The 24,578-nt window shown below is 42.9% G+C and overlaps 1 protein-coding gene across 1 annotated transcript; it reads right to left on the bottom strand.

Moving 5' to 3' along the window:
• Window positions 1-21,232: 21,232 nt before the first annotated feature.
• kctd12.1 (potassium channel tetramerisation domain containing 12.1) lies at window positions 21,233-24,578 on the bottom strand. The gene has a single exon (XM_055870916.1). It carries the CDS (start codon window positions 24,474-24,476, stop codon window positions 23,601-23,603), a length of 876 nt encoding a protein of 291 aa, XP_055726891.1. The 5' UTR covers window positions 24,477-24,578; the 3' UTR covers window positions 21,233-23,600.

Genomic DNA, 24,578 nt, shown 5'->3' with positions numbered 1-24,578 from the left:
CCTATCGCGGACAGTCTGAGCACTGACGGAGGGATTGTTCCTGGTGTAACTTGTGCAGTTGTTGTTGCCATCCTGTAACTGTCCCGCAGGTGTGATGTTCGGATGTACCGATCCTGTGCAGGTGTTGTTACATGTGGTCTGGCACTGCGAGGACAATCAGCTGTCCGTCCTGTCTCCCTGTAGCACTGTGTTAGTAGATTCACAGTACGGACATTGCACAATTTTTTCCCTTGCCACATCTGCAGTCATCATGCCTCATTGCAGCATACCTAAGGCATGTTCACGCAGATGAGAAATCAGTAGAAAGGCCTTTTGTGTCCTAAGTTTTCATAACTGTGACCTTAATTTCCTACCGTCTGTAAGCTGTTAGTGTCTTAATGACCGTTCCACAGGTGCATGTTCATTAATTGTTTATGGTTCATTGAACAAGCATGGTAAACAGTGTTTGAACCCTTTACAGTGAAGATCAGTGAATTATTTGGATTTTTACGAATTATCTTTCCAAGACAGGGTCCTGAAAAAGGGACGTTTTTTTGTTGCTGATACATACATAGTAATATAACAGAACAGTTGTCTGTGATCACACAGATTTTAGTGCTCTCACTGGTTCATTGGTTACATCCCAAAAGGACACCTTATTCCTTTTATACGCTGAACAAAAATATAAACGCAACATGTAAAACGTTGGTCCCATGTTTCATGAGCTGAAATAAAAAAAATCGCAGAAATGTTCCATACGCACAAAAAGCATATTTCTCTCAAAATGTTATGCACAAGTTTGCTTACATCCCTGTTAGTGAGCATTTCTCCTTTGCCAAGAGAATCCACCCAGCTGACAGGTGTGCCATATCAAGAAGCTGATTAAACGTGCTGGGGATAATAAAAGGCCACGTTAAAATGTGCATTTGTCACACAACACAATGCCACAGATGTCTCAGGTTGAGGGTGTGTGCAACTGCATGCTGGAATGTCCACCAAGAGCGTTTTGCCAGTAACTCCAAGTGCCGTTGCCAATTTGGCAGGACGTTCAAACGGCCTCGCAACCACGTGTAACCTATGACCTCCAAGGCCCACCCATGGCTGCACCTCTGCCCAGTCATGTGAAATCCATAGGCCTAATTTATTTATTTCAATTGACCTATTTCCTTATGTACTCTGTAACTCAGTAAAATCTTGTAGGTGTGGTAGAGACGTTAAGGCAGGGGTGTCAAACTCCTTCCACAGAGGGCCGAACGTCTGTAGGTTTCTCCCCTTCATTTAAGACTTAGACAACCAGGTGAGGGGAGTTCCTTAGTGACCTTAAAATCAGCAATTAAGTACAAAAGGGTGGAGTGAAAACCCACAGACACCCAGCCCTCCGTGGACTGAGTTTGACATGTGCATTAAGGGGTCTACAGAGAATACGCACATAGGGCTGACAGAGTGTAGCGCAGTGTTGCCGTGTCTTTTTGAACCAAAGGGGATGGCTCCTTGGAAAGGAAGTCCCGCCCGTGTTTCCAGTATCCATGGTTGTTTATTAAGCACAGAAGAGATGGACGTTCTGCTACGTCGCTTCTACTACTTGCAAGCTTCCTTTGTGCTTTTATTTCTAGATTTGTTATGCGCAATTATGTCTGTCTCTGTCCAGTTTTTAGGAGTGTCTGTGCCATCATAGATTAGCAAGTCTACTTCAAACATCAGAAAATAGACACTGGTGTGTGTTTGCTAATTAGATTGAAATAAGTTCAATTGAGGAAGCATTTTAACTCAAAAGGAGCCCATGGAGATGGTTTAAGAGTGCTTGCTATGTATCCACCATCTGCTTGTAGGTGTTGGGGGTGGGTGGAGGGGGGGGGGGGGGGGGTGGACACCCCAGACAGAGCTATGCCCCGAGGGCCCATCTACAAGTGGTTCATCACCTCACCAGCCCATCTCCCCAACTCCCAGGCCCTTCTGACCAACAATCAATGCACCTTCCAAGCCCACCCTTGCCCTCTACCCTGCAACTCCATCAACCTGCGCCCCATCTCCCTGATCAGGCTCAAATGGCCGGAAGGGGAAGACTGGAGGATCCTTTGGACACTGGCATTACACAGCGGGTGGATGACTTAAAGAAACAGCAGCGTCTAGTAAAGGCCATCTATGACATCATGGTACCGTGGATAGGGTCTATTCATGATAGGGATGAACACCAGTAACCAGGATCCTGGGGCCACTAAACATTTTCCCCAAAAAATTAATTTCCCCAGGTCGTGTCAACACAACATTTTCACCCCAATGTCACACCAATGCAATTCAACAAAATACATTTATTTCACCTTTATTGAACCAGGTAGGCCAGTTGAGAACAAGTTTAAACAAACAAACGTACAGTCTAACACAATAGAAACATCTACGTAGATGACCTGGAGCCAGTGGGTTTGGCGACGAATATGTAGCGAGGGCCAGCCAACGAGCATACAGGTCGCAGGGGTGGGTAGTATTTGGGCTTTGGTGACAAAACAGATGGCACTGTGATAGCAAATTGAATGCAATCTGAATAGAGTGTTGGAGGCTATTTTGTAAATGACGTCGCCCAACACAAGGATCGGTAGGGTAGTCTTTACGAGGGTATATTTGCATGAGGGTATGCAGCATGCCGATTCATTTTGGATTGGAGATGCTTAATGTGAGTCTGGAAGGAGAGTTCAGTCTAACCAGACACCTGGGTATTTGTAGTTGTCCACATATTCTAGGTCAGAACCGTGCGCAGCAAAAAAATGGAATAGCACATTATACAAACGTCGCCTGGAAGCAATTACTTCACACAAAGTCACTATAAAATTCAAAGCACACGCATAATTGACACTGCCGGACTGCACGAGACCCAGATTGCAGTGTAGATTTCTGGCCAGAAGATTGCAAGATGGCGCCGACAGAGGGTTGCCTCAATTCTAGTCCTTAGGAAACTATGCAGTTTTATGTATTATTTCTTACATTAAGAAAATCTTAAGTGTTATTACATATTGGATATTAGATATTAGAACTATTGGATATCAGAGTGACGTCACCTTACCAAAATTGCAACCAGGAATACGACTTTCCTGAAGTGGCTCCATTGTTCGCACCACCACCCAGGACATTTGATCTGATTCCAGAGGCCAACCCAAAACAACGTCGCCGCAGAAGAGGTAGACGGAGCAGCTTTCTGGTCAGACTTCAGAGGCGTGCACTCTACCCACCGCTTCCAGGTATATTACTCGCCAATGTCCAGTCTCTAGATAACAAGGTAGACAATTAGGGCAAGGGGTTGCTTTCCAGAGAGACATCAGGGATTGTGACACTGTTTCATGGAAACATGGTCATCTCAGGATATGTTGTCGGAGTCAGTACAGCCACCAGGATTCTTTATGCGTCGCGCCGACAGAAATAAACATCTCTGGGAAGAAGGGCGGGGGTGTATGAGTCATGATTACCGACTCATGGTGTAATCGTAAAATACAGGAACACAAGTCCTTTTGTTCACCTAACATAGAATTGCACAATCATTCTCCTCGGTTATTGTCACAGCCGTGTATATCCCCCCTCAAGCCGATACAATGGCCCTCAAGGAACTTCACTGGACTCTATGCAAACCATACATCCTGAGGCTGAATTTATTGTAGCTGGGGATTTTAACAAAGCAAATCTGAGAACAATGCTACCTAAATTCTGTCAGCATATTGATTGTAGCACTCATGCGGGCAATACACTGGATCACTGCTACTCTAACTTCCACAATGCATACAAGGCCATCCCACGCCCTCCTTTCGGCAAATCTGACCACGACTCCATTTTGCTCCTCCCGTTCTATAGGCAGAAACTCAAACAGGATGTACCCATGACAAGAACTATTCAATGCTGGTCTGACCAATCGGAATCCACGCTTCAAGATGGTTCTCATCACGCGGACTGGGACATGTTCAGGGTAGCCTCAGAATAAAATGGATTTATACGCGGAGTCAGTTTATAAAGGAAGTGCATTGGCGATGGTGTACCTACTGTGACTATCAAAACCTACCCTAACCAGAAATCTGCATTCACGCAAAACCTACCCTAACCAGATGGCTGCATTTGCGCAAAACTGAAAGCGCAAACCACATTTAACCATGGAAAGATGACTGGGAATATGACCGAACAGTGTAGTTATTCCCTCCGCAAGGCAACAAGTGAAATGTCGGTATAAGATCAAAAAAAAAAAATGGAGTCGCAATTCAAGGCTCAGACACGAGACGTATGTGGCAGGGTCTACAGGCAATCACAGATTACAAAGAAAACCTTGCTTCCAGACAAACAAAACACCGTCGCCTGCTTTGAAGATGATACAGTGCCACCGATGCGGCCTGCTACCAAGGACTGCGGGCTCTCCCTCTACGATGCGAGTATGACATTTAAAACATGTTAACCCTCGCAAGGCTGCCGGCATCACTATCTGCTTCCTCAGAGCATGCACAGACCAGCTGGCTGGTGTGTTTACGGACATAATCAATCCCTATCCCAGTCTGCTGTTCTCACATGCTTCAATATGGCCATCATTGCCTTCTTGGGTACATGAACAAACTGAACTAAATGTCTGTTGCCCCATAGCACTCACTTCTGTCATCATGAAGTGCTTTGAGAGACTAGTCAAGGATCATATCGTGAAACAGTGTTTGATGAAGACATTGTCTGTATTGTTTTTTGGCCTTTTCCCCCAGCATTGTCCCAGCCATATCCGCGGCAGCAGGAAGAATTAAGTCCTCCACAAGAGTATGGGGCTTGGCTGTCCTAGCCACTCAGTAGCTCACCCTAAGACACTAGCCCCTTCTTATTAAATGGTATCTGATGCTTTCATACATGTCTTACTACTCGAAAGTCTTTATTCTTTTCGCTCAAAACTCCCGTGGCTTATTTTTCAAATGGTCTTGTTTCGATTCTAAATGTTGGCGCAAGAGTGAAGGTTTCCCGTGAGAGTGTAACAGTTAATGTGATTGGATGTTAATTATTTGACTACGGTACCTGTATTTGACCTAGTGTTGTTATTTCGCTGAACACTAGATGTTTCACTGCCAAAAATGAAATCAAACAGAGGCTACTCAGTTGAGAAAAAACCTTACCCAAACATATAGCCTGTTGGAAAATATAAAATGTGCCGTTTGACTTTTTATACTAATACACCAGAGAAACGTTTCCACTTGTGTCTTTGCCCAAGATAGTGACCATTGCCCAGTTGTTTGTGTTAGATGTGAGAATACAAAAACCTAAGCCTCATTGTCATCACAAAAGAACTTTAAACTTTAGTGAACATGATCTTTATTTTAGTGACCTAGATTGTATTTCAGCTATCCCTGAACCTGATTTATATTTGAGCCTTTTTGCAGATGTCCTTAATACTTTTGTGGATAATCAGACTCCCTTTAATCCTTCATTTTTTTCAAGGTAGATCGAATGCCTGGTACGCTCTGGAATGATCATAATTCAATCATACAAGAGATTTCTGGGTCAATGCCAGGTTTAGGGCCAGACTGGCAAGCTTTTAAGCAACTGAGGAATCTTTGTGACAAATCATAATGGCTAAGTCTGATTATGTAACCGCTCTGATTGTAATGGGAACCTGGCTAAATTCTGTAAAACTGTCAAATCCCTGAAGGGTTCTACTTTCTCTTCTCTGCAACAACAAGTGAATTCAGACACCAGCCTCATTGCAGAAAGACATTTCATCAATGATGCATTTAAATCACCACGTCATTTCAGTAGACTCTTTGAAATAACTTCTAAGCCTATTTGCAATGATATTTGGGGTGGACGCTGAGAGGCGAAACTTGCTGAATGATAACCTCAAAGGTGTGACTCTTTATATAAAAAAGTAATGGATGCTTTGCTGGCAATAGACAAAAAATGTAACAAGGGGCTTACAAATTGCATCCCGGTCTGCTGAAGTAACCCACATTTTTTTAATTTAACATTGTTATCTGGAAATCAGCTTTTGTGTTGCCATTCCATAAGGGTAGAGATCTTAATTGCCCCATTTAAAGGCTTCCTTGTCTAGCTAAGATTCTTAAATCCTTAGTGAGATGTATTTCAAACGTAAACCCGTCAGGGTTTAGGCCTAGACATAGTACTATTACAGCAACCACTTTAGTTGTTAATGATCTTGTCCATGCTTTAGACACTACAATTAAATGTGCTGCTTTGTTTGTGGACCGGTCAAAAGCTTTTGATAATAACATTGAGCATGCTATTTTATTGAACAAGTTGTCCTCAATAGGCTTGAGCTCTGATGCCTGTTCATGGTTTCATGATCACCTTAGTGACAGAACTCCGGCCATCGTGATTGATGGTTTTAAGTACGTAAAGGTGTAACACAGGGGTCAATTTTGGGACCTGTTCACTATTTACAGTTGAAGTCGGAAGTTAACATACACTTACTTTGGAGTCATTAAAACTTGTTTTGGCAAGTCGGTTATGACATCTACTTTGTGCATGACACAAGTAATTTTTCCAAGAATTGTTTACAGACCGATTATTTCACTGTATCACAATTCCAGTAGGTCTGAAGTTTACATACGCTAAGTTGACTGTGCCTTTAAACAACTTGTAAAATTCCAGAAGACAATGTCATGGCTTTAGAAGCTTCTGATAGCCTAATAGACATAATTTGAGTCAATTGGAGGTGTACCTGTGGATGCATTTCAAGGCTTACCTTCAAACTCAGTGCCTCTTTGCTTGACATCATGGGAATATCAAAAGACCTCAAAGACCTCAAAGACCTCAAAGACCTCAAAGACCTCAAAGACCTCAAAGACCTCAAAGACCTCAAGAAAACCTCCACATGTCTGCTTCATCCTTGGAAGCAAGTTCCAAATGCCCGAAGGTACCACGTTCATCTCTACAAACAATAGTACGCAAGTATAACCACCATGGCGCCACGCAGTCGTCATACCGCTCAGGAAGGAGACGTTCGGTTTTCTAGAGATGAACGTAATTTGGTGCGAAAAGTGCAAATCAATCCCAAAACAGCAAAGGACCTTGTTAAGATTCTGGAGGAAACAGGTACAAAAGTATCTATATCCACAGTAAAACGAGTCTTATGTCGACAACCTGAAAGGTCGGTCAGCAAGGAAGAAGTCACTACAAAATCGCCATAAAAAAGCCAGACTACGGTTTGCAACTGCACATGGAACAAAGATTGTAGTTTTGAGAAATGTCCTCTGGTCTGATGAAACAAAAATAGAACTGTTTGGCCATAATGACCATTGTTATGTTTGGAGGAAAAAGGGGGAGCTTGCAAGCCAAATAACACCATCCCAACCGTGAAGCACGGGGGTGGCAGCATCATGTTGTGGGGGGTGCTTTGCTGCAGGAGGGACTGGTGCACTTCACAAAATAGATGGCACATTGAGAAAGAAAAAATTTGGATATATTGAAGCAACATCTCAAGACATCAGTCAAGAAGTTAACGCGTGGTCACAAATGGGTCTTCCAAATGGACAATGTCCCCAAACATACTTCCAAAGTTGTGGCAAAAATGGCTTAAGGACAACAAAGTCAAGGTATTGGAGTGGCCATCACAAAGCCCTGACCTCAATCCTATAGAAAATGTGTGGGCAGAACTGAAAAAGCGTGTGCGAGCAAGGAGGCCTACAAACCTGACTCAGTTACACCATCTCTGTCAGGAGGAATGGGCCAACATTCATCCAACTTATTGAAGGCTACCTGAAACATTTGACCCGAGTTAAACAATTTTAAAGGCAATGCTAACAAATACTAATTGAGTGTATGCACACTTCTCACCCACCCTGGAATGTGATGAAAGAAATAAAGCTAAAAAAAATCATTCTCTCCTATTATTCTGACATTTCACATTCTTAAAATAAAGTGGTGATCCTAACTGACCTCAGACAGGGATTTTTTTTAGAATTAAATGTCAGAAATTGTGAAAAAACTGAGTTTAAATGCATTTGGCTTAGGTGTATGTAAACTTCCAACTTAAAATGTATATAAATCACCATTGGTCAATCAAAAAAAAAAAAAAGGTAACTTCATCTATATGTGGATGATACTATTATGTATGCTATTGCCCCGACTGTTGATCAGACTGTGTCAAAACTACATTCTTATTTTATATCTATGCAGGAATCCCTTTCTGATTTAAATAATGTCTGTATTTGATGTGGATTTGTATAATTTGTATTTTTTTTTTAAATGATCTTCCTATTTCTTTGTGTAACCCCTCTGACTGTTCCGTTTGTTTTGCACGTTACAGTTTTAAACGGCTTTAAATAAATCAAATACGGGCTAAACTAAATACATGTTATTAAACTCTCGTAGGAACGTTTCCGATTAACTACATGTTCACTCATTGGATGGTTTTCCAATCGAACGTGTTCCCGCATACATATTTAAGCATTTGGATTGATATGGATTTGACGTTTAAATAAATAAATGGATGAGCTGGTTAAGAAGCTAAGATTTAAAGTTAACTTTTTCTACAGAAACACATTGTGCCTTTGTCTAACCAATATTCAGTTAACCCTTTCATATCTTCTTGATTATGGTGATATTTATCAAAGGGCAGCTGCTACTACTCTTAAATCTTTGGATGCCATCTACCCTAGTGCCCTTCGTTTTGTTACAGGTGACAGTTGGTTAACTCTTGAGGTTCTCTACAAAGCTGGGTAAATCTGCTTTTAGTTTCAGTGCACCATATTGCTAGAACAAAATTTGAAATACATTTCATCTTCTGACGCCGTTCGGGCAGTTTAAAATATTGATTGGGGACTTATTTGTGGAAGAATGTAAGTTTTATTTGTGCTTCCCATGACCGTTTTTGTATTTTAACGTCCTAGGTCTCATTGTCTTCCCTGTTAAAATAAAGATTAAATAAAACACCTGATGGACTTGGCCACATGCACAATATGCATAGGAACAACAAACTATTCAAAGAAATCATAACAACTGATTACCACACAAGATTTAAAGGGAAATGTTTGAGACTACTTTGTCACAACCTACCCGGCTATGTTAGAATTACAGTTAGTCAGAGACCCAGGCAACTGCATTTTGAGTTTAAAACATGAGGTAGAATCTGTAACAAGTCAGTATATTTTGCAGTATAATTTCCTCCATAATTACCCACTCACACCATGCTGAGAATGTCTATATATTGTAATAGCCAAAGTTGAAACCTGTCTTATGCGCAACCAAGACAACCGCAGCATAAAAATACCCACGTTTCCAAAAAACACTGCCGTCTGTCCCTTGATCGTGTTGTGGGTTGAATTTGAGTTTCAATTAAGAAACATGGCTGAGCTCTTTGACTGGGAGTGTAAAGGCCAAATCAAAACGTGAATGAGCATTGCTTTGCATAGATGCGATAAAAAATAAGCATCTAAAGGCTTGTGTGAGATGAGACTTAGACAGAATTCCTGAGAGGACAATAAAATCCCTTTGTAATAGAGTTCACCCTGATACAAGTTACCACAGAGATCATACATCCATATAGATAGCTTCAGAGTTATCCTCAGTAAAGAACTTTCATATACACTGAACAAAACAAAAAAATGCAACATGTAAAGTGTTGGTTCCTTGTTTCATGAACTGAAATATGTTCCCATTTTCCATTTCTCTCAAATGTTGTGCACAAATGTGTTACATCCCTGGTAGTCAGCATTTCTCCTTTGCCAAGATAATCCATCCACCTGACAGGTGTGGCATATCAATAAGTTGATTAAACGGCACGATCCTTACACAGGGGCACCTTGTGCTGGGGACAACAAAAGGCCACTAAAATGTGCAGTTTCGGCACAACACAATGCCACAGATGTCTCAAGTTGAGGGTGTGTGCAATTGGCATGCTGACTGTAGGAATGTCCACCAGAGTTGTTGCCAGATAGAGAAATTAACATTAAACTACCATAAGCCGACAACACTGTTTTAGAGAATTTGGCAGTATGTCCAACCGGTCTCAACAGCAGACCATGTGTAACCACGGCTAGCCCTGGACCTCCACATCTGGCTTCTTTACCTGCGGGATCATCTGAGACCAGCCACCTGACAGCTAATAAAACTGTGGGTTTGTACAACCGAAGAAAGTCTGGACACTGTCAGAAACCGTCTCAAGAAAGCGCATCTGCGTGCTCATCCTCACCAGGGTCTTTACCTGACTCCAGTTCGGCATCGTAACTGACTTCAGTGGACAAATACTCACCTTTGATGGCCACTGGCCCACTGGAGAAGTGTGCTCTTCACGGATGAATCCCGATTTCAACTGTACCGGGCAGATAATGTGTATGGCATCGTGTGGGCGAGCGGTTTGCTGATGTCAATGTTGTAAACAGTGTCCACCATGATTGCGGTGAGTTTATGGTATGGACAGGCATAAGCTACGGATAACGAACACAATTGCAATATCTCGATGGCAATTTGAATGCACAGAGATACCTGTGATGAGATCCTGAGGCTCATTGTTGTGCCATTTATCCACCGCCATCTCATGTTTCAGCATGATAATGCATGGCCCCATTTCGCAAGGATCTGTATACAATTCCTGGAAGCTGTAATGTTTAAGGTGACCAACAAACTCATATCTGTATTTCCAGTCATGTGAAATCCATTGATTAGGGCCTAATGAATGTGGGTGGGTTTCCTTATATGAACTCTCAGTAAAATCTTCGAAATTATATTGTATAACTCAGTCCTGTGGATACTGTAAAAGAGATACATGTTGGCCGCTCAGAGGGTGAATACTTGTCCTTAGGTATAGTCCTTTGTGCTTTCTTGTGTTCCTGGACCATTTTCCATGCAGCTCCAGGTGACAGAGCACATATATTAGGGCCAAGCCTACACAGTCCACCAGAATCCTGTCAGAAGGTTTGTCAAAAGCAGGAATAGGCTGAACACATGCAACCGGCACAGTTTGGTTTACCCGTCCGTTGGCAAGTGTGACAAGATTTACAGTAAACCCCAACATCCTGTTTCAGACCAGAAGAAGTTACGCCAGATACGGTCATATGTCTTTTTGACGCCATACTACCGTCGTGAGGCAACCTCAGTGTAACTGAACATCAATTTGAGATACACTGGGCCAATCGTCTTGCAAAGAAATGGCGTGAGAATGTAATTTCATTGTCAGAACACTCTGTCAATGTATTCCCAAACTTAATCAAACTCCTCTGGACATAGAGTATATCGGCAAAAAGAGTGGAGAGGGAAACCTCTTTACTCTGTACAGCAATCAGCTGCTTCCTAGACATTGAAGAGTCAACTGTAGGGACCCTCCTCTTTCAGAAGTCCTACAGACTCACTTACCTTTAAGGTTTTCAAAAAGAGAGGTCACGTCAGGAGGTTTACCAAAATCAGGACCACACATGTCTCAGACTGATCAAACATTGTGGGATCGCTGACATCCTCAATGGTAGACTTGCTCGCTGAAATATTCTTAGACCTAGCACGTGTAACAGCACACGCTGGTACTTTTATGATAACCCATCAGGTTCCTCTACTCTGGGTTCCTTAAAAACGAGAGTATTTGGCACAACCTTCCCACCAGACAAATCATTGCACAAAATGAATGTGACCCCCCTTGGGCTAGGCCACACTCCAACGACCAAGTAAAAATATCAGACTCAAATTCCACATCATACAAAAGGAAAGTCCATGTAACCTATCGCCACACCTTGAACTAACACACTGTAACCAGCTACAGAATTGTCAGACAGGTAAAACACCCTCCAAAATGAAAGATTGCACCTCCCGAGTGGCGCAGTGGTCTAAGGCACTGCATCGCAGTGCTAGCTGTGCCACTAGAGATGCTGGGCTCGAGTCCAGGCTCTGTCGCAGCCGGGAGACCTATGGGGTACATTTATGGCGCCGACAGAGATGGCCACCTCGCTTCGCGTTCCTAGGAAACTATGCAGTATTTTGTTTTTTTACGTGTTATTTCTTACATTGGTACCCCAGGTAATCTTAGGTTTATTACATACAGTCAGGAGGAACTACTGAATATAAGAGCAACGTCAACTCACCATCATTACGACCAGGAATATGACTCTCCCGAAGCGGATCCTGTGTTTTGCCTTCCACCCAGTACAATGGATCGGATCCCATCCGGCGACACTAAACAACGACGCCGTAAAAGGGGCAAACGAAGCGGTCTTCTGGTCAGGCTCCGGAAACGGGCACATCGCGCTCCACTCCCTAACATACTACTCGCCAATGTCCAGTCTCTTGACAACAAGGTTGATGAAATCCGAGCAAGGGTAGCATTCCAGAGAGACATCAGAGACTGCACCGTTCTTTGCTTCACGGAAACATGGCTCACTCGAGAGATGCTAACGGAGTCGGTGCAGCCAGCTGGTTTCTTCACGCATCGCGCCGACAGAAACAAGCATGTTTCTGGTAAGAAGAGGGGCGGGGGGGTATGCCTTATGATTAACGAGACGTGGTGTGATCATTCTGGTCATTCTGTTCACCTGACTTAGAATTCCTCACAATCAAATGTCGACCACATTATCTACCAAGGGAATTCTCTTCGATTATAATCACAGGCGTATATATTCCCCCCCAAGCAGACACATTGATGGCCCTGAACGAACTTTATCTGACTCTATGTAAACTGGAAACCAGACATCCTGAGGCTGCATTCATTGTAGCCGGGGATTTTAACAAGGCTAATCTGAAAACAAAACTCCCTAAATTCTATCAGCATATCGATTGTGCTACCAGGGCTGGTAAAACCCTGGATCATTGTTATTCTAACTTCCGCGACGTATATAAGGCCCTCCTCACCGCCCTCTTTTCGGAAAAGCTGACCACGACTCCATCTTGTTGCTTCCAGCCTACAAACAGAAACTAAAACAAGAAGCTCCCGTGCTCAGGTCTGTTCAACGCTGGTCCGACCAATCTGATTCCACGCTTCAAGACTGCTTCGATCACGTGGATTGGGATATGTTCCGCATTGCGTCCAACAACAACATTGACGAATACGCTGATTCGGTGAGCGAGTTCATTAGAAAGTGCATCGGCGACATTTTACCCACAGCAACGATTAAAACATTCCCAAACCAGAAACTGTGGATTGATGGCAGCATTCGCGCGAAACTGAAAGCGCGAACCACTGCTTTTAACCAGGGCAAGGTGACCGGAAACATGACCGAATACAAACAGTGTAGCTATTCCCTCCGCAAGGCAATCAAACAAGCTAAGTGCCAGTATAGAGACAAAGTAGTCGCAATTCAACAGCTCAGACACAAGAGGTATGTGGCAGGGTCTACAGTCAATCACGGATTACAAAAAGAAAACCAGCCCCGTCGCGGACCAGGATGTCTTGCTCCCAGACAGACTAAACAACTTCTTTGCTCGCTTTGAGGACAATACAGTGCCACTGACACGGCCCGCTACCAAAACCTGCGGGCTCTCCTTCACTGCAGCCGAGGTGAGTAAAACATTTAAATGTGTTAACCCTCGCAAGGCTGCAGGCCCAGACGGCATTCCCAGCTGCGTCCTCAGAGCATGCGCAGACCAGCTGGGTGGTGTGTTTACAGACATATTCAATCAACCCTTATCCCAGTCTGCTGTTCCCAAAAGCGTCAAGAGGGCCACCATTGTTCCTGTTCCCAAGAAAGCTAAGGTAACTGAGCTAAACGACTACCGCCCCGTAACACTCACTTCCGTCATCATGAAGTGCTTTGAGAGACTAGTCAAGGACCATATCACCTCCACCCTACCTGACACCCTAGACCCACTCCAATTTGCTTACCGACCTAATAGGTCCACAGATGACGCAATCGCAACCACACTGCACACTGCCCTAACCCATCTGGACAAGAGGAATAGCTATGTGAGAATGCTGTTCATCGACTACAGCTCAGCATTTAACACCATAGTACCCTCCAAACTCGTCATCAAGCTCGAGACCCTGGGTCTCGACCCCGCCCTGTGCAACTGGGTACTGGACTTCCTGACGGGCCGCACCCAGGTGGTGAGGGTAGGTAACAAAATCTCCACCCCGCTGATCCTCAACACTGGGGCCCCACAAGGGTGCGTTCTGAGCCCTCTCCTGTACTCCCTGTTCACCCACGACTGCGTGGCCATGCACGCCTCCAACTCAATCATCAAGTTTGCGGATGACACTACAGTGGTAGGCTTGATTACCAACAACGACGAGACGGCCTACAGGGAGGAGGTGAGGGCCCTCGGAGTGTGGTGTCAGGAAAATAACCTCACACTCAACGTCAACAAAACAAAGGAGATGATTGTGGACTTCAGGAACCAGCAGAGGGAGCACCCCCCTATCCACATCGACGGGACAGTAGTGGAGAGGGTAGTAAGTTTTAAGTTCCTCGGCGTACACATCACGGACAAACTGAATTGATCCACCCACACAGACAGCGTTGTGAAGAAGGCGCAGCAGCACCTCTTCAACCTCGGGAGGCTGAAGAAATTCGGCTTGTCACCAAAAGCACTCACAAACTTCTACAGATACACAATCGAGAGCATCCTGTCGGGCTGTATCACCGCCTGGTACGGCAACTGCTCCGCCCACAACCACAAGGCTCTCCAGAGGGTTGTGAGGTCTGCACAGCGCATCACCGGGGGCAAACTACCTGCCCTCCAGGACACCTACACCACCCGATGTCACAGGACGGCCATAAAGATCATCAAGGACAACAACCACCCGAGCCACTGCCTGTTCACCCCGCTATCATCCAGAAGGCGAGGTCAGTACAGGTGCATCAAAGCAGGGACCGAGAGACTGAAAAACAGCTTCTATCTCAAGGCCATCAGACTGTTAAACAGCCACTACTAACATTTAGTGGCTGCTGCCAACATACTGACTCAACTCCAGCCACTTTAATAATGGGAATTGATGGAAATTTATGTACAAATGTATCACTAGCCACTTTAAACAATGCCTCTTAATATAATGTTTACATACCCTACATTACTCATCTCATATGTATATGTATATACTGTACTCTATATCATCTACTGCATCTTGCCATCTTTATGTAATACATGTATCACTAGCCACTTTAAACTATGCCACTATATGTTTACATACCCTACATTACTCATCTCATATGTATATACTGTACTCTATACCATCTACTGCATCTTGCCTATGCCGTTCTGTACTATCACTCATTCATATATCTTTATGTACATATTCTTTATCCCTTTACACTTGTGTGTGTATAAGGTAGTAGTTGTGGAATTGTTAGGTTAGATTACTCGTTGGTTATTACTGCATTGTCGGAACTAGAAGCACAAGCATTTCGCTACACTCGCATTAACATTTTCTAACCATGTGTATGTGACAAATAAAATTTGAATAGATTTGATTCATGTAGAATCTCAAGTAGGGTTTCCCACAAATGCACCCAAATCAGAGTTCATCTTTAAGAAAAATTCACTGCTTCAGAGAAATTTTAAAAACTACAACAACAAAAAATCTGGGGCACAAGATCCCCAATAACAAACCCAAAATCATCTATCAACAGAAAAAAGGTCACTAGCAAATGAGTCACTAACAACCAAAACAAAACAGGTGGGGTTTTAAAATGGGTTGTCAAAAGCATCCATGGGGGTGCTGGCCAAACAAACTTGAGTAACAAACACCCACTAGATGTACCTGATATCAGACAAACTAAAGGAAAAGAAAACCCCCACCAACTTTTTAGGGCATAAAAACAAAAGACAGAAATAAAAAACACTTTGTTTAACAACTTAAATAGGACTTGCTAAATAGCCATGTAGCTCTTCCAACATCTCTCATGCCCCTTATTTCTTTGACACTGCAGCTCTTAAACACACTAACGAGGCAACAGGTGGAACACATCCTAACGAACGAGGATGATTCTAATCAGTGCATACTACTCATAGAGAGAGATAGAGGACTCATCTTTGTATCTGTGCCATTATAGCGTCTGTGACAGCATTGGCAGCGCCATTGAGGCTATCTCCATTTTAAAAGTAATCAATTTTCTTCTTCACGATTGGCTGATCGCTGGACATGATGCCAACAGGGTCACCAGGAGGGATCAGCCAATGAAGTTGGAAGTCCCACGCAGTTGATTACATTAAAACGGGTAAAACCCGCAATGGCACTAGAGGCCTCTATCATTCTCTATGGCTCGACTCAATTTCTCCTTTCACTCTCTCATGGCATATCCTCTATCTCCTCTCTCTCTCTCCATCTCTCCTCTTCTGTCTGCAGCTGGAGCCTTTGATTATTTACACTTGAAATGATAATGACATCATAAAAGAGCCCAGCTGCTCCATTTTGCACCGAGACATCACACACAGCCCAATGTGTGTTAAAAAACAGAAGAGCGAAAGGGATTCTATCTCCTAAACATGAACATGTGGAGTGGCTGTGGAGCATGTAAAGTTTATTGCATGAGTTGAATCAGCTGTGGGGTTGTTCCCGCTAATGAAAGAGGCTCAGTATCCAACACTGAGAATGGATCAGTCAGAAACCGACTGGCCATAGGGCAGTTTGAGCAAATGCCAAAAAGACTGGTCCATCCCAGGCCGGGATTAAATCCGATCTTGTAGACAATGCAGCTTGTAACGGCAAAGTTGATCACATTCAAGGTAAACACAGCAGGTGTCCGCTCAATTGGAAATTACCTTTAAATGTCAAGATCACTTTAAAGCGTTTTCGGATTGAAGCCCGGCCTTAAACCATGCCGGCCTTTCTAAAAAATATGAATCTGATATTTGCAAATGAAAGAACTTTGTGTGGATTAGGCATCCACAACACCAAAATCTGTTAATATTCATATCAGAGTGTGATCATGTCATTATCCATCTGAGCTGAAATAAATAACAGAACAGATTCCTCTGACTTTAATAGCGTTTCTATCGGTGACGTTACTCGCTCTGAGACCTTGAAGTAGTTGTTTCCCTTGCTCTGCAAGAGCTGCGGCTTTTGTGAAGCGATAGGTAACGATGCTTTGTGGGAGGCAGTTCATGTGTGCAGAGGGTCTCTGGTTCGAGCCCAGGTAGGAGCAAGGAGAGGGACGGAAGCAACACTGTTACATGTGCACTTGGTTAAAATGAAAATAAGTACAATATCAATCTGGAAACCCATTGCCTATAATAACCCACTGCTTTGATAATGGGGTTTCCACTCTAGGTCTCAGAGCTTTTTCCGTGGCATGTGGTAACCCAATGGGCACAGACATCAGTTCGAAATCTAGTTTTCATTTATATTCGATTGAGTTGTCAACTAACATGAATCGAAGTGAATCAACAAAAATCTGAACCATATCATTCGATTTAGGTTGTTTAGTGGAAGAAAGACAAAAATTAAAAATGAATGTCATCCGGTGGAAAACCATAGTATATTTTTGTTGAAATGATGTGGAAACAGCTTTCAAATCAAATCACATTTTATTGGTCACATACACATGGTTAGCAGATGTTAATGCGAGCGTAGTGAAATGCTTGTGCTTCTAGTTCCAACAGTGCAGTAATATCTAACAAGTAATCTAACAATTCCACAACAACTACCTAATACACATAAATCTAAGTAAAGGAATGGAATAAGAATATGTACTTATAAATATATGAATGAGCGATGACAGAGCGGCATAGGCAAGATGCAATAGATGGTATAGAATAGAGTATATACACTACCGTTCCAAAAGTTTGGGGTCACTTAGAAATGTCCTTGCTTTTGAAAGGAACGCACATTTTTTGTCCATTAAAATAACATTAAATTGATCAAATGTATATAGTGTAGACATTGTTAATGTTGTAAATGACTATTGTAGCTGGAAACGGCAGATTTGTCATGGAATATCTACATAGGCGTACAGAAGCCCACTATACATTTACATTTACATTTAAGTCATTTAGCAGACGCTCTTATCCAGAGCGACTTACATCAGCAACCATCACTCCTGTGTTCCAATGGCACGTTGTGTTAGCTAATCCACGTTTATCATTTTAAAAGGCTAATTAGAAAACCCTTTTGCAATTATGTTAACACAGCTGAAAACTGTCGTTCTGATTAAAGAAGCAATAAAACTGTCCTTCTTTAGACTAGTTGAGTATCTGCAGCATCAGCATTTGTGGGTTGGATTACAGGCTCAAAATGGACAGAGACAAAGAACTTTCTTCTGAAACTCATCAGTCTATTCTTGTTCTGAGAAATTAAGGCTATTCCATGCAAGAAATTGCCAAGAAACTGAAGATCACTCTCAACATCAACAGTGAAAAGGCAACTCTGGGATGCTGGCCTTCTAGGCAGAGTTCCTCTGTCCAGTGTTTGTGTTCTTTTTCCCATTTAAATCTTTTAATTTTATTGGCCAGTCTGAGATATGGCTTTTTCTTTGCATCTCTGCCTAGAAGGCCCGCATCCCGGAGTCACCTCTTCACTGTTGACGTTGAGACTGGTGTTTTGCGGGTACTATTTAATGAAGCTGCCAGTTGAAGACTTGTGAGACGTCTGTTTCTCAAACTAGGCACTCTAATGTAGAGGCGACAGCGTAGCCTAGTGGTTAGAGCATTGGACTAGTAACCGAAAGGTTGCAAGTATGAATCCCCGAGCTGACAAGGTACAAATCTGTCGTTCTGCCCCTGAAGAAGGCAGTTAACCCACTGTTCCTAGGCCGTCATTGAAAATAAGAATTTGTTCTTAACTGACTTGCCTTGTTAAATAAAGGTAAAACATAAATGAATGTACTTGTCCTCTGGCTCAGTTGTGCACCGGGGTGTCCCACTCAGCTTTCTATTCTGGTTAGAGACAGTTTGCTCTGTTCTATGAAGGGAGTTGTACAAGTTCTTCAGTTTCTTGGCAATTTCTCACATGGAATAGCGTTAATTACTCAGAACAAGAATAGACTGGCGAGTTTCAAAAGAAAGTCCTTTGTTTCTGAACATTTTGAGCCTGTAATCAAACCCACAAATGCTGATGCTCCAGATACTCAACTAACATAATTGCAAAAGGGTTTTCTAATGATCAATTAGCCTTTTAAAATTATAAACTTGGATTAGCTAACGCAACGTGCCATTGGAACACAGGAGTGATGGTTGCTGATGATGGACCTCTGTACGCCTATGTAGATATTACATAAAAAACTGCCGTTTCCAGCTACAATAGTCATTTACAACATTAACAATGTCTACACTGTATTTCTGATCAATTTGATGTTATTTTAATGGACAAAAAATGTGCTTTTCTTTGAAAAACAAGGGCATTTCTAAGTGACCCCAAACTTTTCAACGGTAGCGTACATATGAGATGAGTAAAGCAAAATGTGTAAACATTATTAAAGTGGCATTATTTAAAGTGACTAGTAATCCATTTATTAAAACTTCTTAAGACTAGGGGGCGACATTTTCGTTTTTGGCTAAAAAACGTACCGATTTGAAACTGCCTATTTCTGAGCCCCCGAAACTAGAATATCACATAAGTGTCAGATTAGGATAGAAAACACTCTGAAGTTTCACTAAACAGTAAAAATTGTGTCTGTGAGTTAAACAGAACTGATATTGCAGGCTAAAACCTGGGGAAAATCCAATCAGGAAGTGACCCTGTTTTTGAAACCTCTCTGTTCCTATGCATACCTATTGCCCATTGAAAGGGATATCAACCAGACTTCTTTTTCTATGGCTTCCCTAAGGTGTCAACAGCCTTTAGACATAGTTTCAGGCTTTTATTTTGAAGAATGAGCGTGAAAGGGCACATTGCGTAAGTGGATAGGTGGGGGATCTCAGAGTGAGTTCTGCGTAACAGAGAAAGTCGGCCATTGTTCCTCCCTGTCCTAGTGAAAAGCCAACTGTCCCGGTTGATATATTATCGAATAGATATTTGAAAAACACCCTGAAGATGGATTATAAAAAACATTTGACATGTTTCTGTGGACATTATGGATATAATTTGGGATTTTTGTCGGCGTTGTCGCAAGCGCTCTTTCCGGTGGATTCCTGGGCATAACGCATCAAACTAACGGAGGTATTTGGATATAAATAATATCTTTATGGAACAAAAGGAACATTTGTTGTCTAACTGGGAGTCTCGTGAGTGAAAACATCCGAAGATCATCAAAGGTAAACAATTAATTTGATTGCTTTTCTGATTTTCATGACCAAGTTACCTGATGCTAGGTGTACTTATTGTTTTGTCGAGCGATCGATAAACTTACACAAACGCTTGTATTGCTTTCGCTGTAAAGCATAATTTCAAAATCTGAGACGACAGATGGATTAACAAAAGGCTAAGCTGTGTTTTGCAATATTGCACTTGTGATTTCATGAAATTATATTATATACCTGTGGCGCTAGGCTAGGCTATGCTAGTCAGCGTTTCTGATGACAATTATCCCGGATCCGGGATGGGTGGTTCAATGATGGCCAATGATTTTGACTCCCTATGTAAGCGGCAGCCTCTCTGTGCCAGTGATGGCTGTTTAACAGTCTGATGGCCGTGAGATAGAAGTTGTTTTTCAGTCTCTCGGTCCAAGCTTTGATGCGCCTGCACTGACGTCGCCTTCTGGATGGTAACGGGGTGAGCAGGCAGTCGCCTTGGGTGGTTGTTGTTCTTGTTGCTCTTTTTGGCCTTCCTGTGACATCGGGTGGTGTAGGTGTCCTGGAGGGCAGGACAACAGAGTCAACCAGTCTGTTCCCAGTGCAGAACTCACCCTTGTCACCAACATGATGAGAGAACATGAGTATGATAAGTTTTATAGGCCTATGCTCTTATTATGGATCTCCACAAAATGTAAAAGTCATGTATGTGATGTACAACGTTTGAAAACGCTGCAATCGGATAGTAAAGAGATGTGATTTGGCAATGATTGATGCTGTTCAATGTGAAACGTTCTTTTTCGTATGTGTATTCAGCAAAGGAACTCTTAAATGAATTGAAGGGAGTCTTCTATACAGAATATATGTATAGACGAGAATCTTCGGATCATTCAAGAACATCTTTCGATGAAGAGATCATTTCTATGAAGTGACACACGAGTTCCCAACCTGACACACCACACATGACAGTCTGTCGCAGAGCAGCAACCCTTGAGCGGTTTTGGGGATAAGTACCTTGATCAAGGGCACAATGGCGGTAGGTGTCACCTGGAATGCTGATGCTCACTCCCACCAGATTTCTCTCGACAGCCCTGTATTAGAACCTGCAACCCTCTAGGGGTAATGGCACCTCTCTCTAGAAATGGAAACCACTTATGGTTAGGAAAGATCCAGCACAGCGTCTTCAGTCAGTGATAAACTTAGTGTAGAGAATATGTTAGAATTGTAGAAGACTTTATTTCAGTATGTGAACAAGTTAACAAATATGCAACGCAACAAAACAAATGCATATTTTTGGGCAATCAGACTACTGTGGAATGAAGTAGAAAATACATTATTTGGTAAAGCAAGCCTCTAATGAATGAATTACGCTGACTAAAATGCTGTAAAATAATACAATAATGTTCTACCATGTCTATACGCTGTTGTATTAACTTTATGGATCACAAAGTGGAGTCTGATGGGGTTTTAATTTTAACATTGTCATGCAAATTGAGACAGGGAGGAATGCTTAGTCTCGCACAGATAAATAACCCAATTTCATTACAACACAATTATTACTACAGGAATTTGCATTTGTCAGCTCGGCAGAGATGTGGTCTTAGTAGGCTAATAAAGCGAGCTATTTCAGGTCAATATAGGCTCTGTAGAAGTTCTAGTACACCAAATAAAGTAGAAATACATGTATGTCTATTAATCTTGGACATTCAAAATCATCTCTTACTTAAATCAACTCTATTTTTTAACAAGACTGGATTCAGAAAACAATACTGAAGGTTACCAGTCAGTGGCAGGGAACCACGGTGACCGGTCTATGAAATAACTGAAAGGTGGCATGTATACACTGAGTGTATAAAACATTATGAACACCTGTTTTTCCATGACATAGACTGACCAGGTGAATCCAGGTGAAACCTATGGTCCCTTATTGGTGTCACTAAATCCACTACTAAATCAGTGAAGGGGAGGAGACGGGTTAAAGAAGGATTTTTAAACATTGAGACAATTGAGACATGGATTGTGTGTGTGTGCCATTCAGAGGGTGAATGGGCAAGACAAAAGATTCAAGTTCCTTTGAATGGGGTATGGTAGTAGGTGCCAGGTGCACCGGTTTGTGTCAAGACCTGCAACACTGCTGGGTGGAAAACGCTCAACAGTTTCCCATGTGAATCAAGTGCATGCGTATGTTTACATATTCCTATTGGTTGGTTGAATTTACATATCAATAAGGTGTTATGCCATTGGTCATGCTTGCAGATAGGAGATTGGGAACATACATTCTTCCCAGTCTGATACTGCTATACAAGCAGTAGGTCATGTTCTGAAATACTCTATCCTATTTTCATATTTACAATGTGTATGAGTTCACTATGTACATTTACAGATAGATAGATAGATAGACTGAGTATACCAAACAATAGGAACACCTTCCTAATATTGAGTTGCACCCACCCTTTTGCCCTCAGAACAGACTCAATTCGTTGGGGCATGGACTCTACAAGGTGTTGAAAGCGTTCCACAGGGATGTTGGCCCATGTTGACTCCAATGCTTCCCACAGTCGTGTCAAGTTGGCTGGATGTACTTTGGGTTGTGGACCATCCTTGATACACACGAGAAACTGTTGAGCATGAAAAACCAGCAGCGTTGCAGTTCTTGACGCATGGAACCTACTACCATACCCCGTCCAAAAGGCACATACATCTTTTGTCTTGCCCATTCACACTCTGAAGGCACACACACACAATCCATGTCTCAATTGTCTCAAGGCTTAAAAATCATCCTTTAATCTGTCTTCTCCCCTTCATCTACACTGATTGAAGTGGATTTAACAAGTGACATCAATAAGGGATCATAGCTTTCACCTGGATTCACCTGGTCAGTCTATGTCATGGAAAGAGCAGGTATCCTTAATGTTTTGTATAATTAGTGTATATATATGTGTGTGTGTGTGTTTGTTCCCTGTTAGATATTGAGGGCTTCCTGGGGTGTGCTTTTGTATGTTATTGCTGTAAGAGCAAGTTAGCTAGCATGCCCTAATTGTAATGGTCGCATTAGCTCCCTGCTAATTCACAGTTATTTCCATGCTAAAAGACAAATCACTAATCTACAGCCATCAACATATTGTTGTCCGGCACATCTAATGTGCTTCTTTGTGTCTATCTTCCGAAGAAACACCAATCTGGGATCGCTGGCTGGACAGTCCTTTCTTTAAAAACACAACTCAAGAGAATTATTAAGTATGACCCGTCTTCTTGTCTTCATTGTTACATGTGCGTGTGTGTAAGATGTCATTAAATTCATTCATTCAATAGCCACCTCCACAAGGCAAATTAACACATGATAACATCTGGAATTCTAGGTTAGTGTGTATTGACCTATAGGCTGTGGGTATTTCCCATTAAATATGTAAAGAGATTTTAAATAATGACATGGAAGAATATATGCTGGAGACAATGTCAAAGATCAAATATGCAGGCCCTATTCTCTTTGTGGAAATTATGAGATGCCTATTTACACAAGTAAACACAAAACAGTAATTTTCTGTTGGCAGCGGGTGGGCTCAGGTGGTGACCATATTAACATTTTAGTCCCGACAGAACACATACTCGTTATAACTCGTCCAGATTTTATCCTCGTTTGGGTCATTGCTGGTGTAGGCGCATGTGCCCGTGGAGCTACAAGCCACCATGTGAAAGCCAACCTCGGTCAGCTTGTCAAACGCCTGCTCAAGGAAATTGAATTTCAGGTAGTAACGGGACGTATACCTCTCCGGTGGCCGGTCGGGGTCCCTGCTCTCATTCAAAGTGTCCCCGAACACCTCTTTGGCAAGGGAAGTTTTCCCGCACACCGTGATGCGCGCCACTCTCCTGAACTTCGCGTCGGTTTGGATATCTCTCCCTATATTGTACGATCCCCGGTATCCAATTGTGATGTAGCCCGACTTTCTGGACTCCAGAGACTGGGAGCGAGCGCTGCTCATTGCAGTCATCATGCGCAAAGTTTCCATGCCAACGCCGGAGGACCCGGTGCCGCACTGAAGCGCACCCTCCTCGGTGTCGCTCTGGCAAATCTCCTCGTTGATGGAGTTCTCTTTGCTCATCCTGGGGCTCAGGCGCTTGGACAGGTCCCGCAGCTGGAAAAACTCAGCCTCCCTCTGCAGCCGGCTTTTCTCGGGGAAAAAATCAGGCAGCACCAGGTTGAGGTCCCGCAGGTAGTCTAAAATATAACGGAACAAGAAACCGTCCCTGTCCAAGAAGTAGCGCCCTTTGCCGTCTCGCGCCAGGTCCTTTGGAGCCTTCTTGCTGAACATGGTCCAGAGGAGCGAGTCTGGGACGGCGACCAAAGTTATGTGCCGTGTCACATACACCTGTCCCCCGACATTCAGTTCAATTATCTCAGAGAATGGGGACCCAGACTCGGCTCGATTGGAGCTCCCCCGCTCTGTGTCCGTCATTGCCATCTTTACGCGCAGTTCTGTGTCACTGTCACCGACTGGAATCCCTATAATAATGAGAAAGAAAGTCTAGCGGTTTGTTTATGTAATGCTGTGCTTGCGAGGGGA

The sequence above is a fragment of the Salvelinus fontinalis genome, chromosome 19 (genome assembly GCF_029448725.1).
Source record: "Salvelinus fontinalis isolate EN_2023a chromosome 19, ASM2944872v1, whole genome shotgun sequence".
In the NCBI taxonomy this organism is placed as follows: Eukaryota; Metazoa; Chordata; class Actinopteri; order Salmoniformes; family Salmonidae; genus Salvelinus; species Salvelinus fontinalis.
Note: the sequence above shows the minus strand (reverse complement) of the source record. Positions and strands in the feature narration are given on the sequence as shown.

Coding starts and splice junctions, on each gene's coding strand:
- kctd12.1 (XM_055870916.1), bottom strand. CDS start 24,476: ATGGCAATGACGGACACAGAGCGGGGGAGCTCCAATCGAGCCGAGTCT.